At 40.7% G+C, this 22,354-nt stretch overlaps 1 protein-coding gene across 5 annotated transcripts in view; it reads left to right on the top strand.

Moving 5' to 3' along the window:
• Dcdc1 (doublecortin domain containing 1) overlaps positions 1-22,354 on the top strand; it is a 205,708-nt gene that overhangs the window by 166,857 nt on the left and 16,497 nt on the right. For all 5 annotated transcript variants that reach the window (XR_015044965.1, XM_085829613.1, XM_085829606.1 and 2 more), the window contains 5 exons: positions 2,137-2,322; positions 10,094-10,297; positions 12,645-12,846; positions 17,222-17,353; positions 18,066-18,167. Coding sequence is in view for 4 of the 5 variants with exons in the window: in XM_085829613.1 (XP_085685739.1) it covers positions 2,137-2,322; positions 10,094-10,297; positions 12,645-12,846; positions 17,222-17,353; positions 18,066-18,167 (826 nt within the window). In the remaining variant the exon portion in view is untranslated. The remainder of the gene's footprint in view (positions 1-2,136; positions 2,323-10,093; positions 10,298-12,644; positions 12,847-17,221; positions 17,354-18,065; positions 18,168-22,354) is intronic.

The following is a 22,354-nucleotide window of genomic DNA, read 5'->3' as shown; positions in this document are numbered from 1 at the left end:
AAAGAAAATTATGAAAAGTAAAGTAAATTGGACACTCTGTGTAAAACTCCTTGTTTTATTGTGGAACATTTCATATATATTCCAAAGCAGACATTCGTACAGCAAATCTTGATTTGTCCAACACACAATCAGCTCTCATCCAAATATTGTCATTTTTGCTAATCCCAAATATGATATTATTTTACCTCTAAATTAAGTATGCCATTTTATAATCTGAACATTTTTGACATTATCATTATTTCATTGTCAAAATTAACAATGATGTTAGAGCAATATAATAACCTATTTTTGATCAAATTTTCTGAATTGTCCTAAAAGTTCATTTTACTGTTTGTCAGCTCAGGTGCACCTTGTTCATAACCAGGCAGAAGGCTCTGTATTTGGATGTGTTTTTTTATAGCATCCTTTGGCTTGTTTCTCCTTCCCCATGAATTCTATAAATGGGATGCCCACTAGAGTTGTCATTAGACCTAGGCATAGCAGGTTCTTCAGAACCTCCATGGGTTTCCCTGTGTGCTTTATATACTTAGCTCTCTGGAGGTTATACCTAGCCGTCCTGTTTTTAGTGATGCTTTTGGTGGTTTGTCCCCATATTTGGAAATCACTCAATGCCTATTCATCAATCTTATCATTTTGCTTCAAATTGGTCAGTTTTATCTGATTACACTGTTTTAGTCACATTAATTTGCTAAAGGTTTAATCAGAAGATAACCTCACTATGTTGATATTTTACAAGCCAAAAAATATGGTTTGAAAGGAAAGGCAGAATAAATGCTTAATTCTACTTTGCAATTCTACTTATCTGTTAACTAAAACAAAAACAACTAAAATACATACATCAACTAAAATACATACGACTAAAATATATACCATTCTGAGATAGCAGTTTGGGCTGAGTTCTGCGGGGCAGCTCTGCTGGTCTTGACAGGGGCATCTAAAGTGTCTATAATCATCTTGTGGGGTTTGTAATAGTTTAAGGACTGCATAGTCCAAGATGTAGCCTCTCACATGCATGGTGGTTATCAAGCACAAACTCTCTAACTGTTTCACCTTTTAAGAAGGTTGGCTCAGGCCAGTTCCCAGTGTGGCCTCGGGGCTCCAACTTTAGCTGTAGAGCCTGGGTTCCACTGTGCAAGCTCTTATCATGTACTTGCTTGCCTCTTACTTCTGTCGTCATTGACCAATGCCAGTGACATAGCTTCTTCACAATCACAGAGAGGAGATAAGGAGAAAAACACCATACCTCTTGACTAAAGGAACAGTAATGTCACCAATGTCACCAGTCAAAAGGGCACAGAAGCAGGATTGGAATGGTTTTATTATGGCTATCGTTATGGTTTGCTACACAAAGATCCACAATTGTTAGTTTTCAAGTCAATGTCTATCAACCACAACTCATTTCCAATGATGTTGAATGAGGTCCCTTGTCCCTTTTCATCCATTGCTTATATTGGTAACCTTATAATGAACGCCTGGGAGTTCACATACGCAAAAGCAGTCCAGCTGTTTTAATTATCATTCTTTCTAGTCTCAAATTGCCTTTCTTTGAGCCAGTTTGGATACCTTCATTTTGGCTCTTGCATCTTTTTGATATTATTACTTAACTCCAGGATTGATTTAGTTTCTGTGCACAGTAAAATGTGCCTTCTATACAAGGTGTTATATTGTACTTTCTCTGTCTCTGAGGATGGCATTGGCCATTCTTCAAAGAAATCTTAATTCTGTACAGATGTTAAGGTCCCCAGTATTGAAGAGTCATTACATAGTTAAAGAATAATTTAGAATTACTTTTAGTTATTGGAACTGATAAGATAGCTCAGCAGATAAGGCATTTGCTGCCAAGCCTGAAGACCTGAGTTCAATTCCTGGAACTTACATGATAAAAGGAAAAAACCAACTTCTGCAAGGTATCCTCTAACCTCCACTCATGTGTGCCCCCACCCCCTAGCATACAGAACCAAATGTATAAATAAATATAAAAAATTAATTATTAGGAAGCATGATGCATTTGGGTCATAGTTTTAAATGGGGATTTGGTGAAGACAAATGCACTTTCCTTATGCTATGGAGAGTTCTGTAACAATACTGTCGTGGTTTAGAAGCACACACATGGAAACATCTTTCCTCCTGTTGTAGGGATACTGTTGCCTCTCACCTGATGGGAAGAGAAATCTCATGCTCTGCCTGGCTTGCGGGAGGTCCATGAGGGCGAAAAAGGAGCTGAAAGAGCTGCTTCCAAAGGCTCCATTCTCCTGTGTTTCGGGCTCGGAGGAGGAGAAGCTCCGGCCACCAGGGCCTTTCAAAGTCATCAGTGTTGCCAAGGTACTTACTGAGCTTTGCCACTGGGCTTGGAAACGTGGATGCATTCAGATTGGTTCCCCATTCAAGGTTCATCCCTACGCATCCATGTCACCTCCCTCAGATGCACCTTTCCCGCCCACCAGCATTGATTTCTTCTTCCTCATTACAATTTAAATTACATTGTCTTTTAATAGTTCTGTCCAGCCTTTGGTGTGAATTGGGCACTTCTGTTGCTGCGGTCTGCAGACACATTTCCCTGCTCTTTGTGTGACTGTTAAGTAGGAAAGAAATCTCAAACCTTTATTTAGCATAGCAGTACTTGCCCTACATCATTAATAGGGAAAGTGTATATGCCTCTGTGTGTGTGTGTGTGTGTGTGTGTGTGTGTGTGTGTGTGTGTGTGGTGCATTTTGAGAAGGATTTGACATATTGTTGTTAGTAACAGTTCAGGCTGGGTGACAGAACCCATGCATTTAGATACCATTTAGAACTCCTAGGGGTCAGGGGACTAACATTGCCACATCCCTGTAACCTTAAAATAGTACCACTAAAAGAGAAGGAAAGAACCATGTCCTTCAAGTTTAGAAGTTGTAAAGAACTGGGGAGAGGGGGACTTAAACAGAACAAAAAGGAGGTAACCCTGAAATGAGGGCAACCTGCCAGCCTGGTGATCCCTATGAATCACCCACTGGTCTCCAGACCTCACTCCTCTATCTCCCAGCTCTGATTCATGCTAGATGTGGGCAGGGACAGGTTGCAGTAAACTCAGCCCAAGTAGTAAGTAACCCTGCAGGAGAGAAGAACCAGTCCTCTGGAAGCCGGACAGTATTTGCTTTGGCACTGGTAACTGGGAAGGACTCCTCTATGTCCCAGCGGCTTAGTTGGTGCCTGTCTTTCTGGGCTCCTGGATCAGGACAGTGAGAGAAAGCTTTCTAAAGGTTACTCTGCACCTTCCTCACTCTCCTCATCTTCCACCAATGGATGGCCCCCTTCTAGGAAGTATCTGTAGTGTTTATATCCCCTTATTTACTTCAATCCCAGGTTCCCTGTGTCCTGATTTCCTTTCTTCGGCATCTCTTACATCCCGCCTCAAATCCAATCAAACATACAGCAGTAGTGAAGGAAAAGCAGAGCAGGCCAGAAAGACAAAGAGCTATGATGTCAGTGAGAGGACCAGAAAGAAAACTGAGGAATTCTGACCCAACTCCCCTCCTCTTCCACATCAAGAATCTACAGTAGCCAGCCGGAGGACAGTGATCTGCCCTGCAGGGAGCGCCATCTTGGCTCCGGGACTCCGCCGAACTTAGTCTGTACAGGTTAGAGTGAGGACCACAGAGGCAGACAGCTTCTGGGACAGGCGGGAGCCACAGAGCCACTGAGGCAGCACCCTTTTGGGGCCTCAGACATCCGGCACCCTCCCAGCTGGAAGACAGTGGTCTGCCCTGCACAGGAGCTCTCTGCCTCAGGACCAGGGAGCACATCTTGGATCCAGGACTCCACTGAACTTAGGAAGTTAGTCTGCACAGCTGAGAGTGTGCACCACAGAAGCCTACAGCTTCTGTGACCTGCCAAAGCAACACAGCATCTGGGAAAGGTCCTGTTTTCCGCCTTCTTCTTCGGCCAGGAGGAGGTCCAAACGCCAGATATCTGTACACCTTCCCTATAAGAGGAAAGCTTGTCAGCAGGGAGTGCTCTAACCAATGAAACTCAGAGGAGAGAGCCTGTGTCCCAGGTCTGCTGACAGACGATACTCAGAATCACCAGAAGAACAACCTCTGAACAGAGACAACTATAACAACTCCAGAGATTACCAGATGGCGAGAGGTAAACGTAAGAATCCTACTAACAGAAACCAAGACCACTCACCATCATCAGGACCCAGCACTCCCACTTCCCCCAGTCCAGGGCACCCCAACACACCTGAATAGCTAGACCTGGATTTAAAAGCATATCTCATGATGATGGTAGAGGACATCAAGAAGGACTTTAAAGAACTACAGGAGAACATGGCTAAAGAGTTACAAGTCCTTAAAGAAAAACAGGAAAACACAACCAAACTGGTAGAAGTCCTTAAAGAGAAACAGGAAAACACATCCAATCAGATGATGGAAATGAACAAAACCATACTAGACCTAAAAAGGGAAGTAGACACAATAAAGAAAACCCAAAATGAGGCAACACTGGAGATAGAAACCCTAGGAAAGAAATCTGGAACCATAGATGCAAGCATCAGCAACAGAATACAAGAGATGGAAGAGAGAATCTCAGGTGCAGAAGATACCATAGAGAACATCGGCACAACAATCAAGGAAAATGGAAAAAGCAAAGAGATCCTAACTCAAAACATCCAGGAAATACAGGACACAATGAGAAGACCAAACCTACGGATAATAGGAGTGGATGAGAATGAAGATTTTCAACTCAAAAGACCAGCAAACATCTTCAACAAAATTATAGAAGAAAACTTCCCAAATCTAAAGAAAGAGATGCCCATGAACATACAAGAAGCCTACAGAACCCCAAATAGGCTGGACCAGAAAAGAAATACCTCCCGACACATAATAATCAGAACAACAAATGCACTAAATAAAGATAGAATACTAAAAGCAGTAAGAGAAAAAGGCCAAGTAACATATAAAGGCAAGCCTATCAGAATTACACCAGATTTTTCACCAGAGACTATGAAAGCCAGAAGATCCTGGACAGATGTTATACAGACACTAAAAGATCACAAATTCCAGCACAGGCTACTATACCCAGCCAAACTCTCAATTAACATAGATGGAGAAACCAAAGTATTCCACGACAAAACCAAATTCACACATTATCTCTCCAGGAATCCAGCCCTTCAAAGGATAATAACAGAAAAAAACCAATACAAGGACCGGAACCACGCCTTAGAAACAACAAGAAGGTAATCCCTCAACAAACCTAAAAGAAGACAGCCACAAGAACAGAATGCCAACTTTAACAACAAAAATAACAGGAAACAATTACTTTTCCTTAATATCTCTTAATATCAATGAACTCAACTCCCCGATAAAAAGACATAGACTAACAAACTGGCTACACAAACAAGACCCAACATTTTGCTGCTTGCAGGAAACTCATCTCAGAGAAAAAGATAGACACTACCTCAGAATGAAAGGCTGGAAAACAATTTTCCAAGCAAATGGTATGAAGAAACAAGCTGGAGTAGCCATTCTAATATCTGATAAGATTGACTTCCAACCCAAAGTCATCAAAAAAGACAGGGAGGGGCACTTCATACTCATCAAAGGTAAAATCCTCCAAGAGGAACTATCAATCCTGAATATCTATGCTCCAAATACAAAGGCAGCCTCATTCATTAAAGAAACTTTAGTAAATCTCAAAGCACACATTGCACCTCATACAATAATAGTGGGAGTCTTCAACACGCCACTTTCACCAATGGACAGATCATGGAAACAGAAACTAAACAGGGACACAGTGAAACTAACAAAAGTTATGGATCAAATGGATCTGGCAGATATCTACAGAACATTTTACCCTAAAACAAAAGGATACACCTTCTTCTCAGCACCTCATGGTACCTTCTCCAAAATTGACCACGTAATTGGGCACAAAACAGGCCTCAACAGATACAAAAATATTGAAATTGTCCCATGCATCCTATCAGATCACCATGGACTAAGGCTGATCTTCAATAACAAAATAAATAATAGAAAGCCAACATTCACGTGGAAACTGAACAACACTCTTCTCAATGATACCTTGGTCAAGGAAGGAATAAAGAAAGAAATCAAGGACTTTTTAGAGTTCAATGAAAATGAAGCCACAACATACCCAAACTTATGGGACGCAATGAAAGCATTTCTAAGAGGAAAACTCATAGGTCTGAGTGCCTCCAAAAAGAAACTAGAAAGAGCACACATTAGCAGCTTGACAACACACCTAAAAGCACTAGAACAAAAGGAAGCAAATTCACCCAAGAGGAGTAGACGGCAGGAAATAATCAAACTCAGGGGCGAAATCAATCAAGTGGAAACAAAAAGAACTATTCAAAGAATCAACCAATCAAGGAGCTGGTTCTTTGAGAAAATCAACAAGATAGATAAACCCTTAGCCAGACTCACTAGAGGGCACAGGGAAAGCATTCTAATTAACAAAATCAGAAATGAAAAAGGAGACATAACAACAGATCCTGAAGACATCCAAAACACCATCAGATCCTTCTACCAAAGGCTATACTCAACAAAACTGGAGAACCTGGATGAAATGGAGAAGTTTCTAGACAGATACCAGGTACCAAAGTTGAACCAAGATCAGGTTAATGATCTAAACAGCCCTATATCCCCCAAAGAAATAAAAGCAGTCATTAATAGTCTCCCAACCAAAAAAAGCCCAGAACCAGATGGGTTTAGTGCAGAGTTCTATCAGACCTTCAAAGAAGATCTAATCCCAGTTCTTCACAAACTATTCCACAAAATAGAAACAGAAGGTACTCTACCCAACTCATTCTATGAAGCCACAATTACTCTGATACCTAAACCACAAAAAGACCCAACAAAGATAGAAAACTTCAGACCAATATCGCTTATGAATATTGATGCAAAAATACTCAATAAAGTTCTTGCTAACCGAATCCAAGAACACATCAAAACAATCATCCATCCTGACCAAATAGGTTTCATCCCAGGGATGCAGGGATGGTTCAATATACGGAAATCCATCAACGTAATCCAGTATATAAACAAACTCAAAGACAAAAACCACATGGTCATCTCATTAGATGCAGAAAAAGCATTTGACAAAATCCAACACCCATTCATGATAAGAGTCTTGGAAAGATCAGGAATTCAAGGCCCATACCTAAACATGATAAAAGCAATCTACAGCAAACCAGTAGCCAACATCAAAGTAAATGGTCAGAAGCTTGAAGCAATCCCTCTAAAATCAGGGACTAGACAAGGCTGTCCACTTTCTGCATATCTATTCAACATAGTACTTGAAGTCCTAGCCAGAGCAATTAGACAACAAAAGGAAATCAAAGGGATACAAATTGGAAAAGATGAAGTCAAAATATCACTTTTTGCAGATGATATGATAGTATATATAAGTGACCCTAATAATTCCACCAGAGAACTCCTAAACCTGATAAACAGCTTCGGTGAAGTAGCTGGATATAAAATTAACTCAAACAAATCAATGGCCTTTCTCTACACAAAGAATAAACCGGCTGAGAAAGAAATTAGGGAAACAACACCCTTCTCAATAGTCACAAATAATATAAAATATCTTGGCGTGACTCTAACTAAGGAAGTGAAAGATCTGTATAATAAGAACTTCAAGTCTCTGAAGAAAGAAATTATAGAAGATCTCAGAAGATGGAAAGATCTCCCATGCTCATGGATTGGCAGGATCAACATTTTAAAAATGGCTATCTTGCCAAAATCAATCTACAGATTCAATGCAATCCCCATAAAAATTCCAACTCAATTCTTCAACGAATTAGAAAGTGCAATCTGCAAATTCATCTGGAATAACAAAAAACCTAGGATAGCAAAAACTCTTCTCAAGGATAAAAGAACCTCTGGTGGAATCACCATGCCAGACCTAAAGCTTTACTACAGAGCAATTGTGATAAAAACTGCGTGGTACTGGTATAGTGACAGACAAATAGACCAATGGAATAGAATTGAAGACCCAGAAATGAACCCACACACCTACGGTCACTTGATCTTCGACAAGGGAGCTAAAACCATCCAGTGGATGAAAGACAGCATTTTCAACAAATGGTGCTGGCACAACTGGTTGTTATCATGTAGAAGAAAGCAAATCGATCCATTCCTATCTCCTTGTACTAAGGTCAAGTCTAAGTGGATCAAGGAACTTCACATAAAACCAGAGACACTGAAACTTATAGAGGAGAAAGTGGGGAAAAGCCTTGAAGATATGGGCACAGGGGAAAAATTCTTGAATAGAACAGCAATGGCTTGTGCTGTAAGATCGAGAATTGACAAGTGGGACCTCATGAAACTGCAAAGCTTCTGCAAGGCAAAAGACACCATCAATAAGACAAAAAAACCACCAAAGATTGGGAAAGGATCTTTACCTATCCTAAATCAGATAAGGGTCTAATATCCAATATATATAAGGAACTCAAGAAGGTGGACTCCAGAAAGTCAAATAACCCCATTAAAAAATGGGGCTCAGAATTGAACAAAGAATTCTCACCTGAAGAATACCAAATGGCAGAGAAGCACCTGAAAAAAATGTTCAACATCCTTAATCATCAGGGAAATGCAAATCAAAACAACCCTGAGATTCCACCTCACACCAGTCAGAATGGCTAAGATCAAAAATTCAGGTGACAGCAGATGCTGGCGGGGATGTGGAGAAAGAGGAACACTCCTCCATTGTTGGTGGGATTGCAAGCTTGTACAACCACTCTGGAAATCAGTCTGGCGGTTCCTCAGAAAATTGGACATAGTACTACCGGAGGATCCAGCAATACCTCTTCTGGGCATATATCCAGAAGATGTCCCAACCGGTAAGAAGGACACATGCTCCACTATGTTCATAGCAGCCCTATTTATAATAGCCAGAAGCTGGAAAGAACCCAGATGTCCCTCAACAGAGGAATGGATACAGAAATTATGGTACATTTACACAATGGAGTACTACTCAGCTATTAAAAAGAATGAATTTATGAAATTCCTAGCCAAATGGATGGACCTGGAGGGCATCATCTTGAGTGAGGTAACATAATCACAAAGGAACTCACACAATATGTATTCACTGATAAGTGGATATTAGCCCAAAACTTAGGATACCCAAGATATAAGATACAATTTGCTAAACGCATGAAACTCAAGAAGAATGAAGACCAAAATGTGGACACTGTGCCCCTTCTTAGAATTGGGAACAAAACACCCATGGAAGGAGTTACAGAGACAAAGTTTGGAGCTGTGATGAAAGGATGGACCATCTAGAGACTGCCGTATCCAGGGATCCATCCCATAATCAGCTTCTAAACGCTGACACCATTGCATACACTAGCAAGATTTTGCTGAAAGGACCCAGATATAGCTGTCTCTTGGGAGGCTATGCCGGGGCCTAGCAAACACAGGAGTGGATGTTCACAGTCAGCTATTGGATGTATCACAGGGCTCCCAATGGAGAAGCTAGAGAAAGTACCCAAGGAGCTAAAGGGATCTGCAACCCTATAGTTGGAACAACATGATGAACTAACCAGTACCCCGGAGTTCTTGTCTCTAGCTGCATATGTATCGAAAGATGTCCTAGTCGGCCATCACTGGAAAGAGAGGCCCATTGGACTTGCAAACTTTATATGCCCCAATATAGGGGAATGCCAGGGCCAAAAGAATGGGATTGGGAGGGTAGGGAAGTGGGGGGCGGTATGGGGGACTGTTGGGATAGCATTGGAAATGTAATTGAGGAAAATATGTAATAAAAAAAAAAGAATCTACAGTACATGAAGACAGAGCTACCAAGTGTAGGTGCCACCCACATACACATCCATACAGACTTTAAATGAGGAGTAGAAACATGACAAAATAACAAAGAGGAAATAACACGATTTATGTCAACATTCATTCTCTTTTTGTTTTTGTTTTTGTTTTTTTGAGACAGGGTTTCTCTGTAAAGCCCTGGCTGTCCTGGAACTCACTTTGTAGACCAGGCTGGCCTTGAACTCAGAAATCTGCCTGCCTCTGCCTCCCGAGTGCTGAGATTAAAGGCGTGTGCCACCATGCCCAGCTAACATTCACTCTTTTAAACAAACCAGGCTGATTTATCTTCTTCCGAAGCTGAAGACACTTTAAGATATTATGAAAAGCGTCTGTCATCTTTACGGATGAAGACATGCGCATGCACTCCATCTCACGGTGGTGCGGTAGCTTCGTACCAGAAGGTGGTGAAAATAACCGCATACAAAAATGGGGATGGATATCGGAATGGGAAGTTAATTGTGGCTGGAACATTCCATGGGGTAAGTGGCTATCACTACAACCCCATGTCTGATCTTAGGGATAATGGTGGTGGCAAGTCCTGATTAGAATCACCCCAAAAGTGAGCAATAGACATCCTTGTCTACATCCACAAATTTAAGCTGGTAGGATCAAGATTCCCATTTTCCTGTAGGCGTTCCTCCTCGTTGTTGTTTCTCTGAATACCAGGTTAGAAAGAGTGAGAATCCAATGAGCTGATTTTCAACTGGCCCCAGAGTAAAGATTTTGTAAAGGAAGAGGGAAAAGAGACCGACCAGAAAGTCTTCATCCTTGTGATGCAAAGAATGGCTTTTTCCTCCTTGCTTTCTGTGCACTTCAATCTGCATGAATGGTCTGAAAAAAAAAAGCTACGTTATTTAGCATTAGAAGCATCTGAACAAGTGTTTGCTGACAAGGTGTTTTACTTCACTGTTTTTGTTTGTTTGTTTCACTTCACTTTTAAGTTGGGGCATCTCAAGTTGCCAAAGACTGTGCTTTTCTTGGAGGCTGAATAGTCATAAAAGAGAGGAGAGTCCCAAAGTAATAATTCTGTCTCAGCAACCCACCCAACACTTTTAGTAATGTATTTTATAGGTAAGATTAAGTACAATATAGCATTTCCCTGCCAACTCCCCACACCTTCCTCTTCAATCATCACTGGGGTTGAAAACAATTGGCTTTTATTTTATCGAATATTTTGTTTATTTACATTTCAAATGTTAACCCCTTTCCCCATTCTTTCTCCCCTGAAACTCCCTATCCCATCCTCCTTCCTCTTGCTTCTATGAGGGTGTACCCCCACCCACTCTTGCTTTCCTGCTCTCGCCTTCCCCTGCTCTGGGGCAAACAGCCTTCATGGGATCAAGGGCCTCTCCTCCCATTGATGCCTGACAAGGTCATCCTCTGCTACACATGTGGCTAGAGTCATGGGTTCCTTCATGTGTACTCCTTGTTGGTGGTTTTCACGCTGGGAGCTCTGGTTGGTTGATATTGTTGTTCTTCCTATGGGGTTGCAAACCTGTTCAGCTCCTTCAATCCTTTCTCTACGTCCTCCATTGGGGACCACATGATCACTTCAATGATTGGCTCTAACTGAGCATCTGCCTCTGTATTTGTCAGGCTCTGGCAGAACCTAGATACTGTTCAGATAAGAACATGAATTTGCTTCTCATGCTACATCTGGTAGCTCATAACCGTCTGTATATAACTCTAGCTCCCCAGGATCTGACACCCCCTCTGTCCTCCTGGGGTATCTGCACTTAGGTGCACACAGAGATGCACAATTACAAATATAATTAAACACGAAAATAAATCTTTTCAAAACAAAAACTCTTGCTCAATGGAAAAGTCAAAGCACAGAAGTCAACACCAAGATTTACCTAAGGCTGCAAAGTTTCTTTCTTGCTCTCTCTCTCTCTCTCTCTCTCTCTCTCTCTCTCTCTCTCTCTCTCTCTCTCTTTCTCTCCTCCCTGTCTCCCTCCCTCCCTTTTTACCTTGTTTGGTTTTATAGTGTGTGTGTGTGTGTGTGTGTGTGTGTGTGTGTATGCATGCATGTTAAAGGACAATCTTAGGGAAATGATTCCCTTTTTCCACTACAAGGGTTCCAGAGATTAAATTTAACTCATTGGGTTTGTAGCAGGCAATTGAACCTCTGAAGCATCTTGTTGGCCCACAAGGCTGACTTTATGATTTGTTTTCCCATCTGCACAATGTCTTAATGGGTGATAATTTGTGGCAGGTTTGGGTTAGAAAATTAACTATTTGCTTATTTAAAACTATTCACCAATTTGCAGCATTAAAATTTCATATCTTATCATACGACAAAATGAAAGTAAATTTCTAAGTTACAGACTTTAAATGAGATATTTTGGTAGGGAATACATCAGCAGCTGGGCTGCAGCTTCAGAGTCAAGGGTGTTCAAAGCCAGCTTTGACTCATGTTAAATTAGAGCAACAAGACATAGAAGGTTACCTGTAATAAAAAATCAACATCAGTAGTTATTCAGTGTGTGTTTTCTCAAAATAAAGGATTTTCTCAGATTTCTACAATTGCAAATACCATGTTATGATTTCAACTGTCATCATTATTTCCTGTTAGTGTTTTAATATATTATTTAGTTTTATCTTTATGTGTTCTACCTGCATGTAAGTGCAGTTCATGCATGCCTGGTGCCCTCAGAGGTCACAAGAAGGCACTGGATGCCCTGGAAACAGAGTTATCCACAGTTGTAAAGAATCTGTGGGTTCTGGGAACAGAACCTGGGTTCTCTCAACAGCAGCGAGTGCCTGTAAGTGCTGAGCTACTGCTCTAGCTCCTCCGATCAGTTCTTTACCACTTGTGATGTGTAGCTTCTTGCAGAGTGCACAGAACGACTTCAACTCACCAGAGCAGCTTCCAAAATCTACACCAGAGATGGAACTACCATCCTCACCTTGGATGGCTTGGTTCTGTGGGCTATAGGTGAACAACTTATCCAGACAGACCCTACGGGGCAAAAGAAAAGCACAGAGTCTGTTGGGACAGAAGACATAGCTGTTCAAACTACAGAAGGTTGGTTAACACCTACAGACATTAGTTGATTTTATCTATGCTTCACTATGTAAAGGTTAAATATGATTTGTTTAGTCACCACAGCAAGAATTTCAAAATTATAGCCAGCCACTTTGGTAAATGGTTCAAAGAGTATCAATGAGATTTTCATGGTGTCCTTGCCTTTTTGAATAAGTAAAATGAAAGAATGTATATTCCAGCTTTAGAACTGAAATAATAAATCAATTCATAAAACTAATAGTTTAACTACTTTGTAAAGCACTAACACCTTTTCTTCTAAAACTCAGAACCCAAACCAACTGGGGGCACTGAAGAAATTATTGCTAGGTCAGCGAGGATCTCTTTCTACTGCTGAAGGGAGGGTCTCCCTGGCTGTAATTTTCCGACCCTCTGCTTTCCCTCCCCGACTTTGCTGCTCCCACTGCTTCTGTGAAATCCCAGAAGCTCAAGCGAATGCTCCTTCCATACTGCTCCTAGAACATCTTATCATAACTGTCTGCCCACACCTCTCTATGTCCCACACTATCTACAGTTTAAGGGAGGGGGCTGCACCATGTACAACGCTTTGTTAAACACAAGCCAGTGTTGCCAGTTGTGATGCAGCAGTGTGCTCTCAGTGTGGGATTTCCTACTCCTGTCCTGAATGCCAGCTTTGGTTTGTTTCTTAATTCAGGTTTCCATTGCTGTGAACAGCCACCTTGACCAAGACAACTCTTATAAAGAACGTTTAATTGGGGCTGGCTTACTGGTTCTGAGGTTCAGTCCATTATCATCATGGTGGGAGCATGGCAGGCATGGAACCAGAGGAGCTGAAAGTTCTACATCTTGGTCCAAAGGCAAACAGGAGAAGACTGCCTCCCATGAGGCTAGGAGAAGGGTCTCAAGTCCACCCCCAAAAGGTCACACTTCCTCCAACAAGGCCACACCTCCTAATAGTGCTACACCCTGGACCAAGCGTATACAAACTACAGCAGTTTGCAAATCAGAAGGTCGCAGATTTGCCAGTTGCAGCTGAATGACACTGGCCAAGTTCTGGAATCCATCGTTACCTCAGTTCTTTCGTTTGTAACTGGGTGTGCTAATAATCACTCTCCTTACAGAATTCCTTGCTTCATGAGAAGCCAGTGAATATATAGTGTTGATACAAAAAAAAAACATAGAAAATTTTATATTAAAGGGAGTAAGAGATAGTTGGATATGAAGCCATTTTGAGTAACCAGAGCTAGGGAACACAAATCGTACCCCAAACTCCATGTTCCAAGACAGAAGCAGTTTTATAGTTTCACAAAGCAAAGAAAGTCATAAATCAATGCAAATTTAAAATACATTGATGGTTACATGAGAACATGAGATAATAAAATGGAGGGAGCCCCCCACACACACTTTCTTGAGACAGGTTTTCTCTGTGTAGCCCTGGCTGTCCTAGAACTCACTCTGTAGTTCAGGCTGGCCCTGAACCCAGAAATCTGCCTGCCTCTGCCTCCCGAATGCTGGGATTAAAGGCATGCTTCACCAATGCCTAGCAAGGGAGCTCTTTTTTAAGCTAGCCCAGAATACTATCTGATACCATTCTTAGGCCTTGGATGGATGGAAGCTAGTGATCTGGTCTGTTAAATTAATAGGCTTTAAAATGCTTTTACCTATTGGTCTCAGGATGTTAGTTCAGATACAGTGTTGTGTGAGGAATGGCTTTTCTGGGGTATTAGAACTAGCCCAAGATAAGGTAATTGGCCACTAGACTTGCAACATTTTCTTCATGGTACCGAAATTCTAGTTGGTCCACTTCTGCAGACACAGTTTCTTCTTAAGTTTTAATTCACTATGGGATGTATCTGCTTACAGTTTTTGTTCCCTTTCTTTTTATTCTATTATAATAAAAAACTACAATGTGAGATACATTTTGTTCTATCAAAGATAGATGACCTGCTAATCATCCATAAATCTCTGTCATTTTATGACATCTTACTATGTGTCTGTTCGCCTACTTCCTGGACATCATACTGTGCTGAGACTTGAGCATCATACCCTTCCTTTTTGCACCAGCTATGAATTTCCCAGGCTGTGAGGTCTAGCTCTCACCAATGGGGCAAGACACAGTCATCACCTACATTAGAATAAAATCTTCAGTCTACTTCCCACCTGAGTGTTGCTCACACAGCTCTGATTAGCTTCAACCCTTTTGCTGTACCTACGAATTTACCTGTGTTGTTTCTTTCTACAATTCTAGAATTTCCTTTCCTAATAGACATAGCAATTCCAAATTTAAGATATGTTTTTCACAGAGAATGGAGAGTTCAAATCAAGCATTCATAGCTTTGGTTGACTGGTAAGATCAAAATCTGTATCTTCCAGAGGGACAACATGTTGGGTTGTCACATAGAATAGGCAAGAGAGCCAAAGAGCTTTGTGAAGTCTCCTTTATGAGGATTTTAATCTCAATCTCAAGAAAAGGAGCTCTCATAAAAACAAAAACCAAAAACGATCTTTCAAAAATTCCTACCTCAGTGCTGGGGAAACCGCTCAGTGCATAAAATGCTCTGTGCAAGCATTAAAAACTTGAGTTCAGATCCCCAGCGCCCATGTATGACTAGGCAGGGTAGCACACATCTGTAACTCTAGGGCTGGGAGACGAAGATGGGTAAATTGTGGGGTCTCACTGGCCAACCTGCAAAACTGAAAGTCTTATCATCAAGTTCATTGTAATACCACCTCAAAATTAAGATGGATAATGGCAGAAGATGCCATTCCCAAACTAACCCTGGGCAGCAATATGTACCTACACAGGTAATCATACCTAGGCATCTGCGTATATCATATAAATAAGTCAATGAAAGAATCCACCTCCTAATAACATCATGTTAACTGTTAATTCTCTCTACTTTAAGAATTTAAGAGTGGGCACATTCAAAACACAAATGTATAAATATGCACATATACACATGTTCATAGACATATACATTTAATATAATTTACACTTACTTGGTCCTTATGAGCATGAACCAATGCTTGACCAGTGCCTTTCACTCATGACTCTTGTTTAGCATAATTGTATATATTATAGTATTTGATCATCTCCGTGAGTTTTAAGAAACACTGATTTGAATCTTGAATGCCTGGATGATTTCAATGCACACAGCTCTGCCTCACATTCATCTTTAAATGATCTTCATCTCAAACATGCTTCTTTCAAATTCTACTTTCAAATATTCCTTTTGGAAGGACAGAATATTGCCTCTCATCACAACTATCCGAAGAGTGTCTTTTTGATGGCATCCCTCCTTCTCCCATATTTCAGAACATATCATTGAGCAAGGCAGGACCATTCATGGACTGTTCTTGTATGGAGTTGAATGTTAGTGTTATGCCATTAATTTCTACTGAAGACCTTTAAATAAATGGATGCTGAAATTCAGAAAGAACACAGATGCTAAAATCACCTAGCTCTTCCTCGGCCTAATTATGTCACTAAGCCTCACATGTTTTAGTCACTTTTAAAAGAGTTGTTTCTGAAGAAACCACCTTCAGTAAATAGACATGGCCTCCAGTTGAGGGATGGGGACAGCCACACATCTCAAAATTTTTGACCCAGAATTGTTCCTGTTTAAAGAAAATGCAGGAACAAAAATAGAGTGGATACTGAAGGAAAGGCCATACAGAGACCACCCCAACTTGGGATCTATCCCATGAGCAGGCACCAAAAACCAGCTCTATTGCTGATGTCAGGCCTGGCATGGCTGTCCTCTGAGAGGCTCAACCAGCAACTGACTGAGACAGATGCAGATACTTACAGTCATTGGACTAAGATCAAGAATCCCTATGGGAGAGTTAGGGGAAGGACTGAGGAAGCTGAAGAAGATTGCAGCCCCATAGGAAGAACAACACTATCAACTAGCTGGACCCCTCAGAGCTGTCAGAGGCTAAGCCACCATCCAAAGAGCATACATGGGCTGGTCTGTTCTCCCACTACATATGTAGCAGAAGACTTCCTTGTCTGGCCTCAATTGGAGGGGATATATTTGGTTCTGTGCAAACTTGAAGCACCAGAGAAGGGGGATGCTAGCGGGGTAAGGTGGGAGTGGGTGAGTGGGTGGGGGACACCCTCTTAGAGGCAAAGGGGGATGAGATAGGTTGCTCATGGAGGGGGACTGAGAAGGGAGACAACATTTATAATGTATATAAATAAAATAATTAAAAGAAAGAGTTATTTCATTTTAAAATATTTGCTTGGATATTCAATTCTATGGTTGTCTACGAAGTTTCTGAGTAAATGTATGTGTTGGCTCCAGTTTGGGTAATAATAATGAAAAACACTAATTCAAAAAGCATATTCATTCATTATTAATTGAGAAGAGTAAATGTGTCCCTTGTTTTCCAGAAAGCTCAAGAATGAAAGCAAAGAGCAGACTGGATTGTGTGGAGGGCATAGATAAGTCCCTGCTTGCTCATGTTCTCAGACGCCCTGTTGCTGTTTGGGTGTCTTGTGGTGAGCCATTTCTGCCTCTAAATGGTAAGGTGTTTGGTTTATCTTTCATATAGACAGTAGGTAGATAAGGGGAGAAATACATTTTATGTCATGAGAAAATGAATTGAGGGTGTATGTCAGCATAATAATATCATATTTATGCAGAGAGGCAATCGGTCAATTAATACATGAGCAAAAATAGCTGTTTGCATGTATTTGCACTGTTGCTTGTTTTTCTCCTACTTGAATGGAGCATTCTGCATGGAGAACTGTCTAGTTTAGTTGATAAAGAGATGCTTGGTGTATAAGGCAGAGAATAATGGTATCCATTAGAAAATAACAAATGAGTTTAATTCACACTGAGGACGACCTGTCTGCACATTTTCATTTTTAAGAATTGCACCCTTTAGGCAGTAGGTAGATGTTTTTTAAAAAAATGAATGGTCCCCAGCCAGGCTTTCATCACAGCCAAACAGTTGGTGGAAGCAGGAAATGAAATATGGCTATTGCATATGGTAAATCTATACAATAAAGTAGTTTTGATCTCATTTCTGGACCGCCTCTTTCCATACAGAAATGCCCTAAGCTCGCTCATCTTTCAAATGAAGTTTCTTTTAACAGCCCTCACCTCCTTTAATTACATCTTTCTAATTCAATCTGTCTTTGAGAGCAGAGAGTTCTTTGTAAGTTACTGGTGCCTATGATGAATTACTTTTGATAACAGAGCACTACGCAAAACATTAATTTTTTATTGTAGCTCCATGGAAATCAGAAAAATTAAAGAAACAAGGCTGTCTGAAGAGGGACAAAATTTTGGCTGATTTGGACACCATGAAACACAAGATGCGACAGTTGAAAGGTCAGTATGGAAGATATTTGTCATCTTGCTTAATTCCAAATGTAGCAACAGCTACCAACAAGTATTTTCTACTGCTTGATACCAAAATAGGTACCCAGTACATGCTGTGTAAACATTATACTATGTAAGTTTGAACAAGGTATAAAATCTCTTAGCATAGCCATTTAGTACTAATTTTGTATCTGTAAATTTTATATTAAAAGGAACATACACATACACTAAAAAAATTTGAATGTCATCTTCCTTGCTTTTGAAATACTCCTTTAACTGACACAGTAGAGACATTAGTAATAAATAAAACAGTACCTGCAAATTTAAACAGTCTTTTTGTTATTCTTTGGCATTTTATTGATGAGGAATAAAGATTATTTATAGGACACTTTTCATTTCAGCAATTAAGACAAAGCAGTACTAAAGTCTTCAAGGTCAAGGTCAGCGAGCCGAAAACTCATTTTAATACAACATAAGATACATTTTTCATAGTGGAAGCAAACAGTAGGCATTGTGTGTCCTCTTGCGCCGTTCTCACAGAATCTTAGGTTCCTGACTTTATGCTATTCCAAGCATTTGAGACACAGTTGATTGTTTAGAGAAAAATCACTGGCCTGTGGACTTGAGTCGAGAAAAAGGAATGCATTTAGATCTTTGTAATCAGTATGTAGGAATTTTGACTTTTGATGGTGTCTTTCAGACACCATCTTGTGTCTGAAGTCTACGAACCTTGCTTCAGCCACAGCATACCTGGTTCTCAATGTAAAAGGCAACTCTAGTTGTGGAACAGTCGATACCTGCTCCTTGTCTATTCTGTATCCAATGTCATCTCAAAAACTGACTCCAGCTTTGAGAGAAAGCATTGAAGACTACTCCAAATGTCTGCTCCCCGTTGGCACTTGAGTGTGCCAGGGACAAGTCCAAACTAGAGCTGTCATGTCAATCTAATGCCAATCCATCCTTGTCTCCTCTATCTGTGGAGACAAAGTCTATCTCCACCATCCACCCAGGCATTCTCTCACAGGAACCTACAAGTAATTCTTGTTATCACACCCCTTTCCTTCCCCCAAGCAAGTCTTTAGAAAGTCCTATTACCTTTTTCATTGATCTCCAATGGATTCGAACTTCTTTAAGTCTGTGCTGCCTAGTGTTTGTCAACTTGACAAAAAGTAGAGTAGCCTGGGAAGAAGGAACCTTAATGGAGGATTGTTTCCATCAGATTGTCCTATGGGTACATCTTGGGGCACTTCCTTGATTAGTGACTGATATGAGATGGCCTGGCCCACTTTGGGCTGTGTCACTTCTGGGCAGATGTTCCTGAATTTTATAACACAGCAAGCTGAGCAAGCCAGGGGAAGCAAGCCAGCAAAGTAGTCACTGCTTCAGCCTTCAGTCCTTAAGTTCCTTGGTTTTCCTCTATGATAAGATTATAACCTATAAGCCATAGAACTCCTCTCCTTTCCAAACTGCTTCTGGTTGGAGTTTTATCTAGTTAGCATCAGAGAATCTAACTAGAATAGTCTCCATTGTCTTTATTCAAATTCAAACACATCATCCATTGACTGGGATAGTAGAACAGATTCTAACTGGTCTACCTGCTTCAAGTCTCACCAGCATCCATTTGATGGTCACCAGCTTTTGTTTATCTTCTCCCCACCCCCAGAAAAGTGGGTCTTTTTACTCACTTGCAGTTGTGGAACTAATAACAATACTGAACACCAACTCACCAGTGAAGATAGCTTTCATTCCTAACCAAAAATATGAGAAATGGAAGATAAATCTCAAATAAAATCTTAGCTCTTAAGAGCTGGCAAGTGACAGATATAGAGAAAAATAAATAAAGGGGGAGGTAGCACTGGATAGGGAGAGGAGCTACTAATGGGAAATAGCTACATATTTTTTGGGAATGAGCAGACACTTGCTGGAACTCAGGCCCCACTTCTCTTTTCACCTCCTATGATTTCTTCAGGTTGCCACCATGGCAGCTATCAACTGTACTGGCACAAGAAGGGTGTCTTGTAGCATGGAGATGGGATTATAAAAAAGTCAGAGGCTGCCTGCAGGGGACACTCTGGCATCCAGCAATTTCAATAAGCCTGGATTACAGCTTATGATCCTCACAAACAACTAAGATTGTGGTGGGTCAACAGTCAACCCACCATCTCAGTACTGAGGTAATGTGAGCAAGGGTGAGACTCTGGAATTGAGTCAATCCTCTAAAAGTACAAAGGTGTTAGTTACCATAGCACAGATGTAGGATCTGCTGAGGTTGCCTAGCATCCTTAGTAATAAACTGCTGCTTCTCAATGCAGACTTTCATGCTTGCCCTCTCTGGAAGGTCTTCTGTCTCCTTGCTTGATATCTCTTTTTGGATTTTCTTTTAGAACCCTAGGCTTATCATGTGCTTTAAAAAGTCTGGGCTCTTGAGAAAATTTACTTCCTTCTCCTTTCAGGCTTTCTCCCTCTTACCCTCTTGGATCTTCTTTGTTGTTATTATCAGTTGTTCTTCATAAGGGGTTTCCCTCCCCTACGAGCTCTACTCCTGGTGCAAAGCAGTTTATTACATCTTGAACTCCCTCCCCCATAGCCCTCAAGACATTATTTTAATTACTTGTTCATGGGACTGTCCCCTTTAGGTGAGAAATGTTACACCCTTCTAATCTGTTCCTGACTAGTTGTAGAATGATTGAAAAGGAAAAAAAAATGAATAGAATTTCAATCCATTTACTTCAGGGAATTCGCCAAGCTTCATTTCTTTATTGACTTAAATTAGTAGAAAGCAACATATGGAAAACAGCATCTGGCAGAGTTGCTTCTGCTGAATCCTGGTTTTATATTATGTCTTTAACTTTTACTATAATTTGCAAAAAGACATCTAAATGTAACTTGGTACCACTCACAGAACCAACACTGAAGTAGTCTATATTTGGTTGGTGAATATCCATTGTGGAGTTATGCAGAGATGTATTTTTCTCTTCAGATTCAATGCTAATTCTTATCTCCACCTAAAAATTTGTGTGTGTGTGTGTGTGTGTGTGTGTGTGTGTGTGTGTGTGTGCTGCCTTTACACATAAGTTAACACATAATTACCTGTCTTATTCTGATGAAAGCCCTATACTAGTTGGTATTATCAGAATAAATCATAGCCAAGTTTTAGCTCAGGTAACTGCAATTCATATTTATTAGGGTTCTCTCCCCCTGCTGCCAATTTCACAATACGCACACGCACATGTGTACATACAGACAGAAAGAAAGACAGAGACAGAGAGGATAGCCTTTAAATCATGATCCCCTTGCCTCCTAAGTTCTGAGATGATAGGCATGGACCTCTGCTTTATGCTGTACATCTTCAGGGTTCCCTGAAACAGGAAGAATGCAAGATGAGAACAGTTGCCGAGCTGACTGTTCCCTGTTATTACAATCATTGGTCATTGCAGAATGTACTATGTAAAAGGCATTTCATTAGGCTGATTGTACTTCATTCGTAAGCATGATCAGTGCTATTAGCAATAGTAATTAATATGTGACCATTTCGAGTTTATGTAGCTAATATCAAATAGTTATTACATGGTTAACCCACAATAAATAATAAATATTGATAATCTAAGAACACAGTGTATTTCCTGACTTGACTTTTAAAAACTAATTAAACTCAAATCAGACCAAAGTATCACCCTTGCTACACGTGACCCAGGTAGGTAGATGTGCTAATCAGAATCTGTCCCCAGACACAGATATTGCAAAAGATGGGTGTCCCAGTAAAGGATGGAGTGAGAAGAAGTGATATGAAGGGCAATACGAAGCAACAGGAAAGCACTCCTGCCCTCCAGCTAGCTGGAGAGGAAACTGGAACAGGAATCCTCAGCTTGTTTTGCCCAACTTCCAGTAGGAGAAGCTGTCTGCCATCAGCAGGCTGCACTCACTTGAAATGGAATACTGGGAGCAGGGAAGAGGCATGTCTCCAATAGCAAACCCATGGCTACCCCCCAATTCCGTGTAAAATAAAGCAGAATATATGAAAACTAAAATGAGAAAATAAAGTATTTTATACACATCCCCTTCACTTGGTTTCAGTTTGTTATCCTCATGTATGTGAGTTGCGATATATCATGATAGCCTTTCCTCTGGTTGAAAGCTTTTGTGCCTTTTCCCAAACATTGCCTGCTGCATTTGCTTGCTTAGGACCTCAAGAAGCA

Source organism: Mus caroli, unplaced genomic scaffold, assembly GCF_978045245.1.
Source record: "Mus caroli unplaced genomic scaffold, Mus_caroli_1 scaffold_2, whole genome shotgun sequence".
NCBI classification, from domain to species: domain Eukaryota; kingdom Metazoa; phylum Chordata; class Mammalia; order Rodentia; family Muridae; genus Mus; species Mus caroli.
This window is presented reverse-complemented; position numbering and strand designations above follow the sequence as displayed.